Source organism: Mytilus californianus, unplaced genomic scaffold (assembly GCF_021869535.1).
Source record: "Mytilus californianus isolate M0D057914Y unplaced genomic scaffold, xbMytCali1.0.p SCAF_15, whole genome shotgun sequence".
Lineage (NCBI taxonomy): Eukaryota > Metazoa > Mollusca > Bivalvia > Mytilida > Mytilidae > Mytilus > Mytilus californianus.
Window position 1 is genome coordinate 29,145,418 of NW_026262637.1, and position 25,588 is coordinate 29,171,005.

At 30.6% G+C, this 25,588-nt stretch overlaps 1 protein-coding gene across 9 annotated transcripts in view; it reads right to left on the bottom strand.

The window, feature by feature from the left end:
* Positions 1-25,588, bottom strand: part of LOC127725826 (anoctamin-4-like) — an 89,051-nt gene that overhangs the window by 55,444 nt on the left and 8,019 nt on the right. The window contains exons 2-6 of one of the 9 annotated variants that reach the window (XM_052233131.1): positions 21,597-21,644; positions 13,186-13,281; positions 9,873-9,934; positions 8,410-8,448; positions 1,553-1,618 (exon numbers count right to left, since the gene is read on the bottom strand). In XM_052233131.1, the coding sequence (XP_052089091.1) occupies positions 1,553-1,618; positions 8,410-8,448; positions 9,873-9,934; positions 13,186-13,281; positions 21,597-21,644 (311 nt within the window). Of the gene's footprint in view, positions 1-1,552; positions 1,619-3,649; positions 3,725-5,467; positions 5,591-8,409; positions 8,449-9,872; positions 9,935-13,185; positions 13,282-16,004; positions 16,160-16,184; positions 16,256-21,596; positions 21,645-25,588 lie in introns of those variants that run through there. The other 8 variants (XM_052233130.1, XM_052233137.1, XM_052233135.1 and 5 more) reach the window with 8 other exon arrangements.

Here is a 25,588-nt window from a genome sequence, read left to right on the forward strand (position 1 = left end):
ACACATTTCATTTAAGTAAATAATCACTATTTAGACATATTAAGTAACAAACATCCATTAGAAATATCTGCTTTTTAGCATGTTTTGTTTGATTTATATCACATGTGGACAGGTATTTGGTGAAATGTCAATGAGACAGCTTACCAACAACACACATAACTGTAACCTCTAGATGTTTATTTTATTCCTGTGTTGCTCTTTTGGTGTCTTTTTGGCAATAAATATTACCTTAACCAAATGTCCCTGAACAAATGTATAAATTTACTTCAGACTGTTACTTAATTACTTTTAAAGAGCGGGTAAAAGCTAAAATACTCTTCACAACAAGATGGCCCATAGCAAAAGGGAAAATTACAATCTTGAACAATGTACCATTCTCTGAAAAGTTCTCTAAATTTCTTCAAAATCACTGAAAATGGGTTTTTTTTCCAAATAAAAAATGGTTTATCTATCAAACAGAAATGTATTGAATAATGAACTAAATGTCATGGAAATAGATAAATAGCATTTTAATGTGTGTTAGATTGATGTAGATTACAAAAGGTATAATGGCATATACAGCAACCCTTAGGCAAAGCAAAAGGCAACTTTCACAACAACCCTTCAGTAAAGCAAAGGCAAATTTCATGACAAAATTTAAGCTAGATGCATACCATTTATATACTCCCCTCAACAAAATGCATTCAATATAATAACATGTGTCATTTCATTTACAATAACAGTAACTTCAAAATGGTACCGTCATATATATATATATGAACATATAAAATAAGATACCTAAATCTTTATACGATTGAATACTAGATACTATTTCTGCTTACATATACTTATTAAGAAAAGATGAGGGTTTGAAAGAATGTGACAAATGAAGGTGATGATGCTCTTTACCATAAAGCATAAAGGGCTATTTTTATTGACAAATTTGTCATATGGATATCAAAAACATACATGTGGTCTTGATTCTTCTTCCTATTTCTTTTTTCATAATTATGAACAAATAATTTATTTTTGACTCCATCATTATACCATCATAAATGTAAACCTCAGGTGACAACTATACTTGTGTATGTAGCAGGAATATGAAAAATATGTTGTTTACAGGAAAACACGAATTAAGGTACGGGAAAAGACAATCTTTAAAAGATTCAAGGAAAGGAACCAATTTTTTTCTAAATACATGTAGTATACTATCTATAAGCAGGAAAATATAAATGGTTTGGCAACAAAGGTTTTACTGTAAATGAAACAAAACTGTTAAATCTATTGAAAGGTTCTTCTGTCTTTTTTACAAAAACTGTTTTGAAAAAAATACTTGTTATATTTGTTAAAATAGAATAGATTAAAAGAAAAAAAAAGAAAATAAGAGAAATATCAAAAGCATGATCTATTGAAACAGGTGGCCAAGGTGGTTTTTTTTTTTTTTTTTTTCAGAATTTTTGACACAATTTTGAGTAAATATGTTAGTATGATTATATATACGACCAACCAAAACATACAACATTTAAAGGCAAGCTTTCTACTTTCACTTTGTGCATGCTACTTTCAATTTCACCTTCTTTGGACTTTTTGATTGTAATAGTGATGAATCTTCATTATCATCTTCAGTTACATTCAATTTCTGTCAACATAGTAAAGAAGAAATTTTAATAACATGAAACAATATTAACCAATTCAACTGAAAAGTAAAATAGCCCCTATATAGACATGCTTATAAGCATTCAAACCTGGAAAAAAATCAAATTCAAATCATTAAAGATCTTTTTTTCTAATGGAGTCCTCCCTTTATTAGGTGACAGAAATCAATGCTTTCCTATCAAACAATGATAGTGAATGATGGATCAAAAAATGAATTGTGTATTAAAAATGACTGTATGTTGCTAAAAGTCATCTAATCAATTTGTTTCCACTGAAAACCTTTATCAGTATATCACCACTGAAATATTTTGCCTTAACACTGATTCACCACTTGAATGATTCCATTCTGAACAATGAATCAACACTCAAAGGTTTCCACTCAGAACAATGAATCAACAATCAAATTATTCCACTTAAAACTATAAATCAACACTCAAATGATTCCACTCAAAAAAATGTTTCCTCTCAGAACAATGAATCAACACTCAAATGTTTCCTCTTAGAACAATGAGTCAACACTCAAGAGAAACCTTCAAGTGGTGATTAATGGTTTTGAGTGGAAACAATGTCACTCAGAACAATAAATATAGAATAACCATACATTGTCTCAAAATATAAATTTTATTTGTACAAGGCTTAGAAACAGGTAGAAAGCGAGGATTTCCTGAGCATTTCTATCCTGTTTTGAGCAGAGTACAAATAAAATTTATATTACTAGACAATGTATGGTTATTCTTTATATACTGCAACTCCTATAATTGTTCCAAATGAAAAATTTAGGGCAAAAACAATACTTTTTTAAATGTGGAGCGGACAACATTAAATTTCCGCGAACCTGTATTGTTTATTGACATCATAAATAAAACTCTACGGAAAGGCATTGTCAACGTCAATGACTCATAAACAAGGCAATATACGGTCAGTGACTGTATATCACAAATGAATATACGGTCAATGCAATTTGACTGCGCAAATAGCACAGCTGCAGTATATATAGATATTCAAAATTCAAATATTAAAATTTCCATTCTAAACACTTAAAAGCAACTTTTTGAAAGTTGCCAATGAGAGCACTTCTGGAGGGCATTTTTGTGGTAATAAATAAAGGGGATAAAGGGGACACATCAGTTGAGAAACGGATATAGATTCACTACAGGAGAACTTCTTAATTTTATTCTAATCTAATTCCATGCAGGTTTCTTTCAATATGTGCAGTGCTGGCTGCTGCTGTTTGTTGCATGGCCAAGCTTAACCTGAATAGCATGAAAAACCATTGAGTACAGATGCAAGCAATGCATATATAATGAATAGAAGCCTTTATAATATAATTTCTGCTTTAAAATGAACATCTTCTCATGGACGCAGCTTGTCATTTCATATAATAGAAGTATTTTAAAATAAAATGCTAAATTAATATAGAACTATATAAGATTCGGATGTTTTAACTTTCATACAAGATTATATTATATATCATACAATACCTATACCTATAATATACAATCAAATGGCTTATCTATTTTTTCTCAATATTTGTGCACAAACCATATAAGATAAGATAAGATAAGCGATTCCCCATGCAATATACATGTACATTACAAACCCTGAATTTTAACAAGTACTTTGTAGCATACTTGTATATAACATCCATTACTCGAGTTAATTTTATGTCATAGGAAAGATTCCGATATGGATAATGTTGTAGCTGTAAATTTTTTGGTATACTATAGAATTACTACATTTGTACCAATATTTAGAGTGTGAGTAAAACAGACAAAAAGTGTTTTCTGATGCAGACCCATGAAACAAGTACGGGAAAACCTTTTGTGTGACTGAAAAAAAAGTTTAGTGGTATCTTAAATAATCTATTAGGTGTATCTAAAGAAAAAATTTGATAAAAAATAAACTATTCCCAAATAAAATATAAAATGATATTTGTAGAGATGAAACAGATAAGTGATATTAGTCTAAATGATATTGTAGAAAAGCTGGGTTGAGTTTTACATGCAAATTATACCGTTTTGTCTTCTGTTAACAGTTCAACTTTGTCATCAACTGCTCCATAATGAGTTGTTTCGTTTGTTGCCAAACTCTGTTTACAGTAAAGCAAAGCAAAATTAGTGTGGACACAAAGAAATGTTTAGCCTATTACAGCATTCTATAACAAATTTGTTGTTCTACTATTTTTATTGAAAGGTAAATTGTAGGCTCAATTTAATTATTTATAATGTTTTTGACTGTCCCAATTTCCTATTTCCAGAATTCCTGTTGAAGGAGGTACAAAAATGTGAATTGAATGCAACAAAAACTATATTTAACTTGATTACTATTATCATTTTTGTATTTGATATTATAAATTTTAATAATATCTCTTTTTATTATAAGGTAAAAGAAAAAATACTGTTGTTTAGAACACAAATTACCTATATTGAAGCTTTTATTTGTATTTTTGGTAGTGAATTGTGACAAAATTGCCTCATACATTCAAGATAAAACAATTGAACAAAATAAAAACAATTCCTACCATACCTACCCTATTTTCTTCAGGTTTAAACAACAAACACACATACTTTATTGTTTAGCCTAATTGGGAAGACATTTTCAACACTTGACACTTTATGATAACTATGGTACACTCACATCAGACCTATATCACAATAACTTACTATCTACTTTAGAAAAAATGTCTTATGTATATATTCCAAATGATTTGCAGTGCTTCTTATACATGAAATTTGATTTTTTATAATACTTTGATTTGTTTTAAATATCTTTTTTTAACATTTTATACAGGAATTTTCCCATTTATTTGTTTCAAAACATTATTAATACAATAGAAATCTAAATAAAAAAACAGTCATTATAAAAGGTGAACAATGAAAATTCACAAGAATATTTTAGAAATTCAGTTATTCTGTCAGGATAAATCTTTTCTGCTGATATTTACAAATGAAATCTGATGGATTTCTAACTGATGCCTATATTTCTTAAGATTGGAATTTTTATCGATAAAAGTTCATTCCAGTGCTCTTATTTTATGATTGAAGGCATATAACTTTATCTTTATATAAACAGTGACATCCTTGTTGCTTATGTCCTTGACTTTTTCTAGTTGTCAATTTAATCACATACCCTTATTTTATCTTTAATGATTGATGCATGCATTTTGCAGTTAGATTCTATTGCTTGTTCATAATTAAATAATATATTAAATAGAATATTTGCAGAGACAAGAGGGAAGATTCCTCTTTTAAAAATCTGGTACAATTGAACCCTCATGGGGTAAACATTTATGACAATAATCAAGTTTTTCTTTTAAACTAAAATACGAAGAAAAAGATTTTTAATATAGTGACTGGTCCATCAAATACAGATTGAAAGAGGTTAAAACAAAGCAATCAAATGTCTTGAATACATTAAAATATAAAGCTGCTGGCCTACCTTTGGTTTAAAATATTTCACAGCAGACATTTTTTTATTGGAGATGTTCATATAAAAAATGTATTGTTTATTGAAATTTGAAGGCTATTATGGAAACATAATTAGCATTTTTAAGGTCAATATTTTATGCAATCAAAATAACCATGGGGTTAAATGAGATCAAAAGTCTAAATCTGCAAAGTAAACATGAAATAAATATATGTCATTTAAACCTACAACCTACACCTACATATATGTACATGATTCAACTCAAATCAGAAAAGGGTGTATATCTTAATATCTGTAGTTTTGCATACTTTTATCTTGTCTGTCTGGGATAATCTAAATTACAAAGAAAAAATTATAGTCACAAGATTTAACTTCAATAAAAATGATTAAAAAATATACAATTTACCTGCATCATTCAGGTAAAATTCTTGTTCATCAAAAAATGTATCATTAAGGTCAGTTTTTCAGTTCATTTCATATGTCGAGGCTGTGGGAGTTTATGTCACACACAAGTTGTGAAAAATCAAAATTGATTTCCCTTTCATCAAAACAGATTATCTCTAACATACATGTAAATTTAAATCTTTTCCTGAGTATAGGATATATTTAATTTGTAAATCTTTAAAAATCTTTAAATAAATGAATAAAGCTGAAGAATTTTAGATGCCATGTACATCAGGTAATAATGTTAGCAAAAGTTTGTGATATTTTACAAGTAACAGTGAGATGATTTGACAGTAAATGTGTATTATTCATAGTAAATAAACAATCAATGTTGACAGGTATACAGTAATGTATGGTAAGTAATAAAACTCACTGTCAATTACTACATGCTTTTTTTCTCTCTCTATATGCTACAGCAATTTTGGAGAAAAGTCTATCACAGTATTTGTCAAGAATCTTATACTTGAATCAATGAAGGAATGAAAATCAAATCTCAGAAAAATATTTGTCAAAGAATTTTTTACTGAATCAATTAAGTTAACTTAAAGGAATGGAAATCAAATCTCAGAAAAATTGATCACAATTGACATGAAATTGTTATTAACCAGTATGGAATGAATGAATATTCTAACAAGGAAATGATCCATGACTATATACATAATGTACAGTTTTATTTATTAAAAAAAATTATGGGCACGTAAATTGCTCTTTTTTCAAACCTTATTTCCTTTCAAACAAAATTAAATACATAATACAAAATGGCACAAACAACTGGCCTAAACATCCATTATCACTACAAATTTAACATTTTGTATTCAGTTATACAAGTAGATAAGAGTAAACACATGACCCTCAAGATTTTGAGGATTTTTATTCCATTGATTTTACTAATGATAAAATTTAAATGAGAGGTATGAAATTAAAAAGAGAGGTATGAATAACATTTTAAGCAGCAGTATATATTCCTCAAAATCTAATTCTTGTGTTCTCATTTTTCCATTCCAAGATTTTTACAGTTCTTACATTTCTTATAATTCTTAAAACATTTCCTCTTCTAGCAATTACTACATTTGTAATCTATTTTAATTCCTGTATCTTTAACTAGTTCTATCAGTTCCTAAATTTTTCCTCTATTTTTTTCTAGTAATTGTGTTTTTAAGCAATTTTACCCATTTTTAACTCTGATTATATATATTATTTCTCTCTCTTTCCTTCTTACTTTTCTGTTCAGGTGTGACCTACGCCTCCCATCCAAGTTTAAAAGCACTATTTTGTTGTTTCAATAACAATCGGGGATCTTTTTTGGCTATAAAATGCCAACAAAACTGATGAAGTTTATCAGTAATACATCAAGACTTCAAGAACAATTGCTCTGACATGCAAAAGTAATAATGAGTGCTTGAAAAAGAAATGACAATATAAAAGTTGTAATAAAATGACATTATGCAAGTCAATCAAATGACCTTGAAAAACAAAGAAGATGTCCCGATTTTATACCATAACAAATGCACAAAAGAAGGATATTTATCTCTTACTAACATCACTTTATTTGATGGTGAATGAACCAAAAATACTGAATTAAAATTAATGTAATATATTTGAGTATAAATTTAAATGTGTGAGAAATCAAGCAATTCCAAATCGGCACATTTAACCAACTCTGTGCTTTATTCTGGATACAGTAGATAAAGCATTAACATACATATTACCCATCCATTACAATAAAAATCCCAATATACACAAATTAATAAAGCCTTATTATAATATGGATATTCGAAGCCAATAATTTCTACCATTTAAAGCATTTAAGTGTAACTGATATTAGGCTATTGATTTTTTCTGAGTATCCAGGAAAATTTCCATAAGGATAAACATATTGTAACAGAAGTTCTGTATTTCTATACAAGCCAATAAGACAAGAAAGAAATATCAGAATTTTCTTTTGAAATTCTTTCATTCATTCACTGAAAAACAGGAGAGAGAATTTCCATCCAAAGAGGAACAAAGTATCAATTTTATCGAATAATACCTCCTGTTTTTTTTCTGTCACTTAAAATTCTTGTCACATGTTATCTATGAAGGGAAAATAAAATTCAAGTCTACTTTGCCAATATTACAAAAGTGTGATCTTCTAGGAGTGGAGCAGTTACTGTATTTTCAAGATTAAGATTATTTTCCATAAACAACACTGGTACCAAAGAAGATATAAGGTTTAAGCCTTGAAGGTCACTCTTGTTTCTTCAAGTAACCAGAGAACCACTAAGTAATATACAAATTCTTATTGTTCTGCAGACTTATACTGATGATGTTATGAACAACAGACTATCTATAATAAATGTTACAAATCATTTGGCTTCACAGTTAAAATTGATGATAAGCATTTAGTTCCATTGACCCATTAGATAATTATTTCACAAAAGTTTTATTCCTTCAAAACTGGAGATCTAAATATCTTCATTCCACTGAACACAGAAAACGATCGAGTTTTCGCAATATTCAGAGAAATAATTTGATATTGATTTGTAGAACATATCAATATCTTTTTTCATTAGAACAGTCTCGTTTTGAAATCAGTAAATTTATACACCAAGATTTAAATACACTTTTGCAGAAGTGAAATTTACAACATTTAACAATAATAATTTTATCAATGGTCAGGCATGAATACACAAATTTAAGCATAGATATCTGGAATCACAATCATGCAATTGCATTAATGCAAAGCATATAAGTCAATATAAATACAGAAAGCACTTGGATGTATTTTATACAATTATGATATCAACTCATTTCACCATCTTTAATATTTTATTACATTTTGTGATCAACATATTCAACTGAAGTGATATTATTTGATAAAGCTATATGCAGTATAACAATATTTAATGCAGCGGGCCTACTAACCTCTTCCTCATTTCCTGTTCCTAGTTCTAGTGGTGTTTTCTGTATTGCATGTTTTAAAATAAATGTCATAAGATGTTTCCCTTTTATACATACTTTGATATATAGTGGTTGATATAATTTTTATTGTGTAATTTTTTTCATACATGTTTTAAAAAAAAAGCAAAGAAAAGTGCAATCAAGATGTTATAAGATGGGAGGGGGGAATGGGGGGGGTCTGAACTTCATTGAATGGCATCTCATTAAAATGAATAACTTTCACTTTCATGTTGAAGCCAAATATTCCCTCCAAAGACAGATGAAGGACATTATAGGTAAAAGATTAAAACTGCTTTTGGACCTTTAGTTCCAACATATTATAGCTCATTATTTTAGCACCTAATGAATCCCTTCACCTGTATTTTCCATTTGTTCAACTAACAAGTTGAACAATACTTATATTATTTGGTCAAACATTAATTAATGTCACTAAAACAAATAAAATAAAGAAAGGTGTAATATGTCACATAAAGTGGCGTAATATGACATTTTAATATTGTGCTGTTTTGATATAAATTTTTTATCATTTTACTATGGTATATTGTAAATGATTAAAAAATGGATTCACTTTCTGTGGCATATAAATCATGTAAATGGGAACTGATAATTTTAGTTTTCACTACAATGGGTAAAAAATCTTTTTTAATTCAATAATGTCTTAATGTTTGACAAGATGTTGATAAGTTTGACCCAAACCTATCAAGTCTTCTTTCAATTGTAGCAAGTAAAAGAATGTCATTCAGATATATGTCTCATTGCCAATCATAACCATATCTCGATATTTGATTTAAAAAAAATGAAAATTAGTGTTTTAATTAAAAAAAAATACCAATACAAATGCAATCTGATCAAATGATTATCAGAGTTTCCATATAAATTTATAAATATTGCAGAAAATATTATAAATCCATATATGCTTATAGAAGCAGAAAAAATTCATGTTCAAATTAATTGAAGTGATATTAACATGATAGCTACATGTATATACTACAAGCATGTATGTCTTCTAAGAAATATAAGAAGCCAAAAAATCTTATCACAAGTACTGTTAATCAGAAATTTGTGCATGCTTTAATTTTGAGATTGTTGAACAATTGACCAAAAAAAAACAATAATAATAAAGACAACAACACCCATCAATTACCGCATGGTAAGAGTTTATTCTGGTCGACATGTTTCGCCATCAAGCGTGGCGTCTTCAGGACAATATTACATATGAAATCAAACAGTGAAGTACAAAATTGACAAAAAAGTGAGACTAATTATTGCTATATCAGGAAAAGCTGAAACAAATAATTCTATCAAATTAATTGGGAGTTTTTATTTTTACACTACTATCTAGTCGCAATTTTCGCAATAATATAAACATCACAAAATTTCTGAATTAACAGTACTTCTAGCTTGCTTAATATATAATTATGGTTTACCTGTTGGTTAGCTTTATATTCATCAGCCTCTGCAGTACCATTCGGTCCATTGGAATCTGTCACTGGAAAAGAAACAAAATGTCCATAACATCATTCAACTGCCATAAAAACTTTTAATAGAAACAAAACAAGTTCATGTCTTTAGGACAGTTAAACTTCTACACTTTGACTTTTTTTTTAGTTTTTCAAGGGCATATGCAAATTAAATGATGAAAGATTTAACATATACAAGTTAAAGTGACTGAAAAGGGATCATTAAAAAATTCCTCAGCTTCAATATTTCAGTATTTGTCCTATTTAGAATAGAAATGATTCAATGTGTCATGCTCTATGCTCATCTTAATGTTGGTATGCAGTATTATATCTTTAAATAACTTCACATCGAGTGTTTATTTTAACAATTAAGTATATCAACTATAATGTACAGAATATAGCTGAATACTGGGTTTTGAACATTTATATTATATGCTATAAGTTTTGTAGATGAGAAATAAACCAGCAGTTTTGAGTTTTTTTAAATTGTAATTAAAAACCATTAGAATTTGGGCTTAAATGAAAAAAGCCAGACACTATACCGGTAATTAGAAAAAAAACATGTAATACTGACCTCAACATTTTTTTTCCTCTAGTTGCCATTTTCAAACTTGATAATAAATAAAACTTTCAAAAGCTGCTCAATAATGGGATATATATGAATATGAAATCTAGGTACTCACCAAGCATATAACCTCCTGACATTGTTATTATATCTATTTAACTACAGATCAACATACACATATAATAATAATATTTCAAATCAATCATTTTTTTTATGTTTGTTATTAATTTCAAACATTTTGAGATAAAGAAATGAACACTGGAATGTTGTCAAATAGTTTATTTTAGCGTGGGCATTATTTATAAACTTTTATCTACCTGCCCCTCTTTACATATTAACAATATTTACAAATGTAGCTGTAAGCATTTTTTATGTTTTGTTTATTTCAATTAAATCTGTTCAAGTATGGTTAATGTTTAAAAAAAATTCCCTCTACAGAACCAAAATATAAAAGCATATCAATAATATTTAGGGATATCAAAGCTCCTTAGTTAGACCCAAATATTTAAATAGAACATTTACAGTACATTTAAACTGATTGAAGGGAAAAAATGCCTTAGGAATATTGAACTTATTCACTTTGACAATGAATAAGATTGTTACTTATCACTAGTCAGTGGCAAATCTAGTGACAAAATATTACCTCCCCTGTAAACACTAAAATCTAGATCTTTTCAATGTTTGTCCCATTTTAGCAAGGACACTATCAATTATAAATTCACAGGAAAACGTTCTGGTAAATAGTAAAAATAGAAATAAGTTGAAACAAGAATGTGTCCATACCCCATTCGAACTATCATTTCCTTTGTTCAGTGGATCGTGAAATTGGGGTAAAAACTCTAATTTGGCATTAAAATAAGAAAGATCATATCATAGAGAACATGCTTATTATCCGCATATATATGCAGCTAGATCAGAGAAAGTCTGGGGAAAAAATTCCAAAGGAATCGATTGATATGCAGCAAAGATTGGCACTTTTGATATTAAGTTACTAAGCAAATTCAAATGGACCATATCCCGATGTAAACATTGAATGTGAATAGTTTTTGTACAAAATCGAGACAACCTTTTCTTAAAATTGTATAAAAAAAGTAAAAAGAAGCCTACTTTATAAGAATATTTATCTTTAATTTTTTAACCTGCACAGACAGACTTTTATATTGTTATATTCATGAAAAGACAAAATTTCTATATTGAATTTTCATGTAACAAGAGCAGACCTGTGTCCTCGAAAACTTAGAATGTGAACCACTCCAAAAATTGGTGACCAGAAGATGTTTAGATTTTGTATGGTTTCTAATGCCATTATCTCGATAAATACTGAACATAAAACATCGTGTATTTGCATGTATATTTCTAATAACACAGTTTAACTAATAATTTCTTTAAACAATTGTTATTAAGAAATAACTTTTGATCAGTGTCGTCAACGGCATTGTTTTATTATTGATTTTCTCAACTCTATCATAAGAAGAGGTAATTTTCTTTTGTTCTTTTTCTCTAGATTTCCCACTGTTCATTAAGGTGTTAAACTATAGATTGTCATTTTGCTTAATGTCCAGTGGCAAATATTTCATGGCAGGACAGGACAAGCTGTTTGACTCCAATGTACAGCTGCTGAGATAACAGTGTATACTGTATAGGACAGCATGGTATTGGTCTGTCGGTAATCAGTAATATTATAATATTTTTTAAATTGTGTGGGCTTTAAATTTCTTACATTTTGTGCAAAACTGAAAAATCTGCCTTATTTTGAGTTCTTGTGAAGTTTTTATAAATATTTAGGTATGGACCAAGGCTTTACCCAAATATTTATGTTGCTAAAAGAAAAATGTCTTATACAGAGATGCTAATGTGGGTAAAATATATTTTTGGGAAAGGCCTAGGTTCATATATACTAATTTTACTAAAAACAGTATGTAAAATAGCCTTTTTAATCAAATACGAGTTTATGACATCATAGTGAATTGAATTTTCCAGAATATATCACCATATTCAATTACCAGTAGAATTAATTTTTGTTTAAAAGGAAGGAATAATTTTACAATTTTTGCAATTTCAGGGCGAAAAAAAAGGGCTCATACCTTACCTCCTCTTGTTATATAATGAGACTGCATATTTATTCTATAATTCTAATAAGAAGTGGTATAATTGCCAATGAGAAAACTATCCACCAGAGACCAAATGTGTAGATGTAAGCAAATATAGGTCACTGTACAATCTTCAACAATGAGAAAAACACATACCTTATAGTAAGCTATAAAAGGCCACCCCTAGGCAGACATGACAAAATGTTAAACAGTTCATACAAGAAAACCAAAGGCCTCATTTATGTACAAATCAAAAACACGAAAAACAAAAATGATAGACAGCAACCAACAACAGCCACTGAATTACAGGCTCCTGACATTGGAGAAGCACATACAGAATGTGGCAGGGTTAAAAATGTTTATGAGCTCTCAACCCTCCCCTTACTTGGGACAGTGGTGTAGCAGCACAACATAAGAACCAAATGTTAAAATCAGTTGAAAAAGGCAATAGTTAGTAATGTGATATATTCATGTGCAATACACAAAAGGTTAAATTCAAAGACAAAAAAAACAAATGATTGGGTTGAGAGCCCTATGATGTATCTGACAATTAAGTGGGTGATGGTGATGACAAAAGGAGATGTCTGTCTATCCTCAAAATCAGAGCAGAGTACAATATACTTACTTTGACCTTCAAATCCAATGGGTGCTGGTGGTGGCATGGGCACTTCTGTCTGGTCATGAGGATTTGGATAAAGTGGTTGAGTGGATGGAGTCACCTCTAAAATAAAATGTAGATGTTGTAACTAAATGAATTTCATTCTCAATTTCTCACAATTGAAGTTTTTTTTTAGCTTCTCGATATCACTTTTAAAGTAAACTTGGCATGTAGGCATCTATACACAAGAATGCCACCTATAAAAAAGTAAAATTACAAAAATACCGAACTCCGAGGAAAATTCTAAACAGAAAGTCCCTAAGTAAATGGCAAAATCAAAAGCTCAAATACATCAAACGAATGGAATACAACTGTCATATTCCTGACTTGGTACAGGCATTTTCTATCTAGAAAATGGTGGATTAAACCTGGTTTTATAGCTAGCTAAACCTCTCACTTGTATGACAGTGGCACAAAATTCCACTAAAATGATACCTAGGACAACCATTTTGGTAACAGCAATGTAGACAAGTATGATTAAAATTATTATAAAATGCCAAATCTACAAAATACAAACTCTAGCACAGAAATAACATTCATATTCAACTTTTGAATGAAGTCTACTCTCAATTCAATGATGAGGCCTTTGTACAAACTGACATATTGCATTGATCATAAAGAGAAAGGTGAGTTTCTGAAACAATGTTTATCAAGGCAATAGAATATTAATTCTATTACTTAATTTTTCACAAAAGAGTCCTAAAATTAATACATATATACAATGAATACATGAATGAAATGGGTGGTGATAGATGTACAGGCAGGAATACCTGTATGCTTGTACTTAGACATTCTAATCATTTATACTGTTACAAACACTATACCATATTGTACTTATATATGACATTTAAAAAAAAAACCTTCCATCTGTTCTGATTATCAAATCAGTAATAATCTATTTGCCAATACTGTAATGAATTAATTTGGTCATAGTTGTCTCATTGGCAATCATACCACATCTCCTTATTTTTATATTATGTATAATTGATTCTAGATCTGTAATTAGAGATCCATTTTTTTTAGCTGTTTCCCTTTAATAGGAGGGACATAAGATCTTTTTGACAATGAAGAGCTAGCAGCAATAAAATTTATCTGTGGGTAATGTGTGTTATTCTGAAATTTCTCAATCATTTTATCACTTGATAAGCTATAAACTTTTGATGTCAATTGTTGTTTTTCATCATAAAATTGATTATCATGCCTATATACCACTTTCAACTTTACATGCTTTGCATGGATAGCAGTCCATAATGTCCATTGTTGAATATATTTGTGTATTGATAATTGACAAATATCAGAAACCAACTTTTCAGCCAACCTTGCAGTGATTTATTGCCACCCTTTTCTAACTTTATTGATGTATTTATATAGGGGAAAGTGTTCATATTAGCAATGATTTATATTCAATAATTTTCTACTTGCGAAAATAAATCCCTTGCAAAAATTAGTTGATTTAAAGCAGCTTTCTTATTAGTACCCTTATGAGATTTTAATCCATTATATTTATTTTAGGAAAAGTTGTGTTAACTCCTCCCATTCTTTTCATTATCTAGTTCTTTCAACTTTGCATGGAATACAATCAATTGATAAATAACACAGATTTTAGACCTAAAATCCAGACTGATAACCAAACTTATGCAGTTGTAGACCATGAATACATTACATGTATATTTCACAGTGCAGCCATATCTGATTAACACTAGTATATACTATTTAATTTATTCGTTACAAAAGCAAATAAAATGTAAATCTGTGTTAGCAGGTGCTTTCATGTATATTGATATGTGTGATTTTTTTATCAAATTTCCATGTTATCACTTGATGTATCTATATATATATCATGTATGTATCTAGATTAAGTTGTGTTAAGAGAGATAAAAAATAATCTATAGTACAGTGTATGTTTTGGCAACCAATAAACTGTTTATACTGGAATCTCAGGAAGTATTATTCTAAATATAGTTCTATATTAATCCAGGTTTCATGATATGGTCCTTTTTCAGTATTATTGCAATATTGGGTATATATGATAAATCTCCCTTTCATATTTTTTAAACAAAGAATTTATTTGTTTTGTATAGCGACAGGACACAAAACTGTCACCTACATTATAAAAGATACATCAGTTTTTAAATTATTTACAGTGTTAAAGCAGAAGCAATACATTACTAAGGAATGAACAGTAAGGTGTTTATTAGAACCAAGTGTTTGACAATAAATTATAATAAAATCATATTAAAAAAAGATGTAAACAAAACCCAATGATAACCAAACCCACTCATAAATCTAGAATTGATAGAGCACAGTTTTGAAACTGGTGGTCTGACATTACATATAATAACAATGACTTTTTACATTAATGCATGCACATCTGGTGGACAGTTTTCTCATTGGCAATCAAACCACATCTCCTTATTTTTATATACATGGTACAGACTCATGTTATATTCCTCTAAAATTCATGCAAAATACATGAATTAGCAATAATGGCAATACATTTTTTTTCTAATGTAACACAAAATTTCTTCTACAGGTATTGAATCTGTATTTCAATTCACATTTCAATTAAAGTAAACTGGACATATAACTTGAAAGGCTTATATTATCAATAAGAAATGTGTGTCCATCCTTGAGTTATGGTTATAATCATAAAATCAATAAGAACTATCATGCTTAGATAAGAATGAACATGATGAACAGAATCACTTGAAAAAAAACAAATCTTAAAATAAAGCAACAACCTAGACAAATACAATTGATTACTGGTAGTAAAATATGAAACTTACTTGACATTCTCACATCTTATTCCCACTTACATTGACTACAACCTTTATTTATCATGAGGTTGAAAATGTCATGAAATGTTTGAAGCTTGTCCACATCTTTACACAGCACCTACTTAGCACATTTAGCACAAGTATATATACACAGACAAGTTTACTTTGTTTATAAATTTACAAACCCACTTTCAATTTGACATTCCAACTGATATGGGCACAGTTTGACTGTGTTATCTCTATATATTGGTAACCAGGTATTCAATCATTTCTTTATAAACTTGGATATATTTCACAATAAAAATTGGTTGACTGCATTAAAAGTATTTTACACATGATAATCTTCATTCAACACTTGGATTCTGTTCTCACCTGTGAAATTCTTCAGATGCAACTTTAACTTTCAGCTTTCATCAATGGGAATCAATGAGAGGGAGGTTTTAATTTGATTAATCATTTTACAATATTGAAAACATAAGGAGATCTTTGTATGGTATAGGAAACACTGTCATATAGAAATCTCACTACATTTACAATTTGGACCTGATATTCATCCTCTCATTTTAAGCTTTTCTTTCTGTAACACTTTGATATTATAATAATCTGAATTTTTGAAGAATTACTTCCCCTAAAAACAAATATTTTTGAATCTTTACTTTTAATTGATTAATATTTACAGAAGGAAGAGTTCTTCCTAGAATAATTTAGAGAGATTTATTCTCAACTACACTTGCTAAAAAATAAATTTATGAAGGCTAAAGGTATGATAAGGCAATATTTTTTGGCTCCTTGAATTTGAAAATCAAAAAGTAATATAAATCGACCAAATAATATCCTTCAGATGCTTATAAGACATTAGTCTATCAGACATCAGTATAAATATTTTTTTGTTTTGTCTTGCATATTTGAATTAGGGCTTCAAACTTCTTACATTTAGTGCAAAACAGAAAATTGTGCCAAAATAGCCTCATTTTAAGATCTTGTCATTAATATTTGGATATGAGCAAGAGCTTTACCCTAAAAGATATTTTGCTACAGAATGTATTTTATAAAGATGTTTATGTGGGTAAAACATCTTTTTTGATTAAAGCTCTGGCTCATTTATATTTTAACCAAATCAAGTGTGAAATGGCCATTTTAAATCAAATACATAAAGTTGGACATGTTGATGTCATAGCAAAATCAAAAGTGATCTTTCTACACTATAAAGTATAATAAAAAAAATACCAAACTCCAAGGAAAATTCAAAATGGAAAGTCCCTTCTCAAATGGCAAATCAAACACATCAAACGAATGGAAAACAAATGTCATATTCCTGACTTTGTACAGGCATTTCCTCATGAAGAAAATGGTGGATTGAACCTGGTTTTATAGCTAGCGTAACCTCTTATTTGTATGACAGTCACATAGAGTTTCAAGATTAAAGCAACTGGGTTATTTATCAATAGAATTACCACAACTTTGAATGGCTTGAAAATGTTTACTATTTTTTTTTCATCTTTTAGGGGCCAAACAGCGGCTCTCCTCATATATACCTACTCCATTTTTGCAACTTGCAAGATAAAAAATAACAAAACATTTTTTTAATATAATTATGTAACTTAAAATTACTTAGTCATCCCACTAATACATCTATACCAAAACTTTTCCAAAAAAGATTTATACAAGAAATACAAGATTTGATTTGGACAATCAAATTTTGTTATGTTTTGCTAAAATTGCCACAACTGACCATAACCTCTATTATTTAATAATCTAGAATTTTGTCCTGTAGCTGCCTAATTTGCTCTTCAGAAACAAAACTTATCTGAATTAAATTCCTTCAAAATGAACATTGAATGAATGTACATGTATAAACAAGTAAAACAAATACTAACCTCTTACCTCTATCCGATAGATTCCTAAATAATGATTATGAACATGTACAAGTCAGTAAATTAAAGTGAATTATTGAGATTAACTTTTTTTATTTACTTCAGTGTTATTTTCCCTCTAATTCTTAAGTGTACAAAGATAAATAGGGAATGTGTCCATGGGACACAGATGATGCCCCCGCTTGCATATCATATAAAGTTATAAAGGGACATAACTGAAGAATGGTAAAATTGATGCTACCCAAATTTGTACTTGATCAGAGTTTTGCGGTAATAATTATTGTGTATAAGTCTCATAACATTTGATTGAGGCTAACTTTAGAAAAAGAACAGAAATGAAAAATTCAACAATTTTTCCATTTGTAAACAAGCAGAACTCTAGAAGGGTAAGTAAACAGGCATAACTCTAGAAAGGTAAAAGTGACACCAACAAAATTCAAACTTGATCTGTATTTTGTGGTAATAAGCATAGTGTATAAGTTTCATAATATTTATTTGAGGCAAACTTAAGAGAACTGAAACCAAAAATTCAGCAATTTTTATGTTTAAAAAGGGGCATAACTTAAGAACGGTAAAAGTGACGCCATCCAATTTCAAACTTGATCTGCATTATGTGGTAATAAGCATTGTGTATAAGTTTCATACTATTTGGTTGAGGCAAACTAAAGTTAGAGAACGGAAACCAAAAATTCAGAATTTTTTATGTTTATAAAGGGGCATAACTCAAGAACGGCAAAAGTGACTTCACCCAATTTCGAACTTGATCTGTATTATGTGGTAATAAGCATTGTGTATAAGTTTAGTAACATTTGGTTGAGGCAAACTAAAGTTAGAGAACGGAAACCAACTTTGGGACGTACGTACGTACAGACGGACAAGGGTAAAACTTTATGCCCCCGCCACTACGGCAGGGGCATAAAAAATCATCATAAGTGGATTGCATTTAGATTAAACCCCTACATTCTATTTTCTTCTTTAAGTACAAAAAAAACTAAACCTTTTCAAAGGCAGCATACAGGTAGGTACAGAGACAACCAAGAAAAGACATTTAGAGAAATTCCTTTCAAATAGAATCAGGGTGAAACAAGAATGTGTCCATAGAACTGGATGCCCCACTGACACTATCATTTTCTATGTTCAGTGGACCGTGAAATTGGGGTCAAAACTCTAATTTGGCATTAAAATTAGAAATATCATATCAAAGGGAACATGTGTATTAAGTTTCATGTTGATAAGACTTCAACTTCATCAAAAACTACCTTGACCAAAAACAAAAACTTGAAGCGGGACAGACGGACGGACTGAGGAAAGAACAGATGCACAGACCGAAAAACATAATGCCCCTCTACTATCATAGGTGGGGCATAAAAATGTAACTTCAGGTTATCTTGCATTGGTATTTAAATGCTGTATTTAGATCACTGCTTACACCATTTTTGCATTGTGGTCAAAACTAGTAATTAGTAAAATTGGGTATGAGTTAAAATCAGTCAAATCACTAAAACATGAAGCACTTAAAAGAATTTAAGGTAAACAAGTCTACAGTGATATCTGACACAGTCACCTAATAACATCATGACTGTGATGGTGGACGTACATGTAATTAAAACTTTTGTATTGATGTTTAGCCTGAAGTAATAATCTCAACAAGCAGTTAAACCATTGTGACACTGATTAGATTGAGCTTTCTATAGGAAGTTAATTCAGTGGACAACGCTATTGTGAAGCATGAACAATCATCGTGAATGAATATACCAAATGCATAAACTAATGGTATGTTGCTACTCTCTACAAGAAAATTCATTTGGAAACTTGTCATCATGTTTGTCATAAAAACTTCCACTTGTCAACATTCTTTGATTTAAAGACAATATTTCAGACTTGGTTTGTCAAAGAGTCAAAAATAAAAACCTCAAAAGTCTGACTTTTTTCAAAAATTTCTTTGCTTATATACCAGTAGATGAAACTTAAAATTGTAAAAATTGTTGTTAATCTTAATCTAAGCGGGATTTTGAGATCAGCTTTTAAAATGTATTTCAAACAAACAAATATTAGCCAATTCAGTCACCTTGAGTATCTCTCTAGATATTGAATTATAAGCATCAAACATTATTGTCTTCCAAACCTTATCAAATCATAAAAACTCAAACTGTTCCGGTGGTATTAATTTCAATGAAAATAAATGGGGAATGTGTCCATGGGACACAGATGATGCCTCTGCTTGCATATATTGTTATAAAGGGATATAACTCAAGAACTGTAAAAGTGACACTACCCAAATTTGTACTTGATCTGAGTTTTATGGTAATAAGCATTGTGCATAAGTTTCATTACATTTGATTGAGGCAAACTAAAGTTAGAGAACAGAAACAAATATTTCAGGATTTTTTTCATTTGTAAAGGGGCATAACTCTAGATCTAGAACTGTAAAAGTGACGCCACCAATATTCAAACTTGATCTGTTTTTTGAGGTAATAACCATTGTGTATAAGTTTCATAACATTTGGTTAAGAAAACGAAAGTAAAAGAAAGTAAACCAATTTTTGGACATACGTAGGTACGTAAGTAAGTACGTACAGACAGACAAGGGTAAAACTTAATGCCCCCTCCGCTATGGCAGGGGCATAAAAAGTTCATTAACCTGATTTCTAGTATAAAACCTGCTAATGCATGTGTTTAAATGATCAGAAGGAATATTCTCTTAACTATCCTACTGTCAAGATTGTCTTAAGGCATATATGTATAAACATATTTTTAGGATTTTGTTGTTTCTACATCCAGTGGCCAATATTACAAGAATGTGAATGGTCCTAAATCTAAAGTCAATTTTAAGTAATACAACTTACTGTATGTATGTGAGCTTTTCAAATTCATCTTTAAGGGTGTGTCACAATCAATGAATGCTCAACATCATAAAGAAAGATTGTCAGCTGATTATCTTGATTAAATGGAAACATCTGATACAGAAATATTTTATATCAGGTAAAAAGCAATACAATTCTCTTTTTTTAATCCAAGTGAAAAATTCAGATCAATACAAAGGTAACACTTCTGAATATTCTTATACAAGATCTGGGCTGTCGGCAGACACTGAATGTTTTTTTTTCTGACAAAAGTGGCCAAAAAATAGGCTCAATAATATATATTATTAATCCAGAATGATATTGAAGCCATTTGAAGGTATTTCTTTAAATGTGCCTAAATTTTATGTTAAATGGAGATTGAAAAATAATTTCTCTCTAAAATTTATGACAAAATGCATACAAAATACTTTAAAATGACAGACCTACTTTGTTTAAAAGAAAAATTATAGATTATTCTTTCAACCAAAAAAGTTGGGGTCTATTGCAACAGGGTTATGATTAACAACAAATAATGTAAATCTTTACATAAACAATGATAAATACAAGATGTTTATTGGGTAGGAAAAGAAAACCCCTGTTCAAATTTTGGACCAGGATTATATTCCTTTATGCAAATCCTCGGGTACAAATGTACGTGTAGTGTTGTATACTACAACTATGAAAAGTTTTATCAACATCTGTCTAGCCATTTAGGAGAAGTTGTGCTAACAACAATGTACAAGGCACATGGATGGATAGATTGACTGTGGCTGGAACAACTTAGGCCGGAATAGACTTGGGACCAGAATGACATGAAACCGACCTCAAGTAAAAAATGTATGTGTCCAGAGCTAGAGTATGACAGTATATTCCTATTTGCTTACCTTGAGGTGGAGGACCATTAAACCCTACATCAATCTGTGTAACATTGGCTGAAAATACAGAAATATAATTTTGATATTAATATACATATAATAATAATAAATACTTTATTTGAAATGATTTTCAGCATATTAAAACAATTTTACAATATAAAATATGTAAGGAGTTCCGCGGAACCCTGTGTCTTGCCTGCGATTGCTGCTGTCAGTGTTAAAGTGTAATGTTGACTTAAAAAGTGAGTCCATTTATCAGTAAAATACAGAATTTAAAAAAAATTCAAACTTTTTTTGAGATGCTATTTTTTGGTCTTAAAGATTAGCTTATGTCCTAGTTTCATAACAATCCATGAAGGTTTGCAAATTTATCATGTCAAATAAATTTAATCCCAGACTGTCTGTAAATGTAAATGGTCCATCTATCAGAAAAATACTACCGGGTAAAAATGAAAAAAATATATCTTCAAAGGTTTGCTTCAGACATTATCTCTTATAATCATTAAAAAGCTTCTGCAAAAGTTTCATAAAACTCTATGAAGGTCGACAAAGTACTTGAAGTGTAACAAACTTTAACCCCAGACTGTATCTACATGTACTTGTTAACTATAAAAAAACTAAAGTTCATTTATCAGTAAAAATACAGAATACTGGATACTGTATTCTGGTCATAAACAATGCAAGCTTCTGTCCAAATTTCATGAATTTCCATAAAGGTTTGACAAAGTTATTGATGACTGAAAAACTTTAACCTCAGACTGAGCCTGAGTGTTAACCATGTTAACTGTAAAAAAAACTAAGTCCATTTATCAGTTAAATACAGAAAATGAAAATAAATATTTTCAAAATTTTGCTCTGGATACTGTCTTTTGCACATAAACAAGCTTCTGTCCAAATTTCATAAAAATCCATGAAGGTTTGACAAAGTTATTGATGACTGAAAAACTTTTAACCTCAGACTAAATGAGTGTTAACTGTCAAAAAAAACTAAGTCCATTTATTAGTAAAATACGGAAAACTGAAAATAAATATTTTCAAAATTTTGCTCTGGATGCAGTATTTTGGTCATAAACAAGCTTCTGTCCAAATTGCATAAAATTCCTTGTAGGTTTGACAAAGTTATTGATGACTAAAAAAACTTTAACCATACATTTGTAGACTGAACCTAAATGTTGACGCGTCTGACCCCAACACCTACGTCAGAATCTAGGATCACTTTGTCTCCCTTTTGCCAAATAAATTTTGCAGGCTCAACAATACTAGAGGCTCTCAAGAGCCTGTGTTGCTCACTTGACTCTACTTTGGTTTTAGAAATCATGAAAAGATAGATAAAAATCATAACAGATACCCAAATAATGATTGAGGCCAAATTTGGATTAATATTGGTCCCGTTATTTAATAAAATATCCTGGTGGCCATCTTGAACAGTAAATCGGCAACAAAGTAGCAACACTTGGTCAGCACCTCATAAGGAACATTCATGCCATGTTTGGTTTCATTCCATTCAGTGGTACTCTAAAAGAAGACATTTGTATGTATTTCCCATAGGGTCCTATGTTAAACTAAGCCCCCCCCCCCCCTAAGCAGCCATCTTGGATGATGGATCGACTGCAAAGTAACAACACTTAGTCAGCACTTCATAAGGAACATTCATGCCATGTTTGGTTTCATTCCATTCAGTGGTTCTCTAAAAGAAGACATTTGTATGTATTTCCCATAGGGTCCTATGTTAAACTAAGTCCCCCGCTGTCGGCCATCTTGGATAATGGACCGACTGCAAAGTAACAACACTTGGTCAGCACCTCATTAGGAACATTCATGCCATGTTTGGTTTCATTCCATTCAGTGGTTCTCTAAAAGAAGACATTTGTATGTATTTCCCATAGGGTCCTATGTTAAACTAAGTCCCCCGCTGGCGGCCATCTTGGATGATGGATCGGCTACAAAGTAACAACACTTGGTCAGCACCTCATAAGGAACATTCATGCCATGTTTGGTTTCATTCCATTCAGTGGTTCTCTAAAAGAAGACATTTGTATGTATTTCCCATAGGGTCCTATGTTAAACTTAGTCCCCCTCTGGTGGCCATCTTGGATGATGGATCGGCTACAAAGTAACAACACTTGGTCAGCACCTCATAGGGAACATTCATGCTATGTTTGGTTTCATTCCATTCAGTGGTTCTCTAAAAGAAGACATTTGTATGTATTTCCCATAGGGTCCTATGTTAAACTAAGTCCCCCGCTGGCGGCCATCTTGGATGATGGATCGGCTGCAAAGAAACAACACTTGGTCAACACCTCATAGGAACATTCATGCCATGTTTGGTTCCATTCCATTCAGTGGTTCTCTAAAAGAAGACATTTTGTATGTATTTCCAATAGGGTCCTATGTTAAACTAAGTCCCCCGCTGGTGGCCATCTTGGATGATGGATCAACTGCAAAGTAACAACACTTGGTCAGCATCTCATAAGGAACATTCATGCCATGTTTGGTTCCATCTCTAAAAAGAAGACATTTTTATGTATTTCCCATAGGGTCCTATGTTAAACTAAGTCCCCCGCTGGGGGCCATCTTGGATGATGGATCGGCTACAAAGTAACAACACTTGGTCAGCACCTCATAAGGAACATTCATGCCATGTTTGGTTTCAGTCCATTCAGTGGTTCTCTAAAAGAAGACATTTGTATGTATTTCCCATATGGTCCTATGTTAAACTAAGTTCCCCGCTGGCGGCCATCTTGGATGATGGATCGGCTACAAAGTAACAACACATGGTCAGCACCTCATAAGGAACATTCATGCTATGTTTGGTTTCATTCCATTCAATGGTTTTCTAAAAGAAGTCATTTGTATGCATTTCCCAAAGGGTCCTATGTTAAACTAAGTCCCCCGCTGGCGGCCATCTTGGATGATGGATCGGCTACAAAGTAACAACACTTGGTCAGCACCTCATAAGGAACATTCATGCCATGTTTGGTTTCATTCCATTCAGTGGTTCTCTAGAAGAAGTTCAAAATGTAAAAAGTTAACGACGACGACGGATGCGAAGTGATGAGAAAAGCTCACTTGGCCCTTCGGGCCAGGTGAGCTAAAAAAGGGATAGAGGATGTTTGGTACATGCATATGGGCCAATATTATACCCTCTTGAAATACCAGGAAAAATATGTGACAGCAGCAGACACAACTTTATAGAAATCTTCATTCAATACATGTAGCTATCAATATACAGCTGCGCCATGAGGGCATGATACGCCCGTCGTCTTGTGTGTGAATTTTTATGCAATAATTATAAGCATAAATAGTTTCTGACATACGGCGTGACATGCAAAAAACTCAATATCTCTAAAATAAAATTTTGAATCAAAATGAAAAAGTATACAGATCTTTAGATTAACATAACTAAGAAGTGTGTAAAATTTTAAGCAATAATCATAAATCGTTTTTGAGATACGGCGCGACATGTGAAAAACCCCTCCCCCTTTTTTTACAAAATACTCAATAACTCAAAAATAAAATTTTGAATCATCACCAAAAAGTATACAGATCTTAAGGTTAATATAACTAAGAAGTGTGTAAAGTTTTAAGCAATAATCATAAACTGTTTTTGAGATACGGCACGACATGAGAAAAACCCCTCCCCCTTTTTTTAACAAAATACTCAATATATCTAAAATAAAATTTTGAATCATCACCAAAAAGTATACAGATCTTAAGATTAATATAACTAAGAAGTGTGTAAAGTTTTAAGCAATAATCATAAATTGTTTTTGAGATACGGCGCGACATGTGAAAAAAAACACACACCTGTTTTAGTTACTAAGTCCCGTAACTCAAAAAGTTTTAATCTTATTTTCACCAAAAAGTATACAGATCATTTGACCATCATAAGAAACAACTATGTTAAGTTTCATGAAATTTGGATAAGTCATTCTCAAGTTACGGTGCGACATGTTTACGCCGGACAGACAGACGGACGGACACCGCACATTTGTATACCA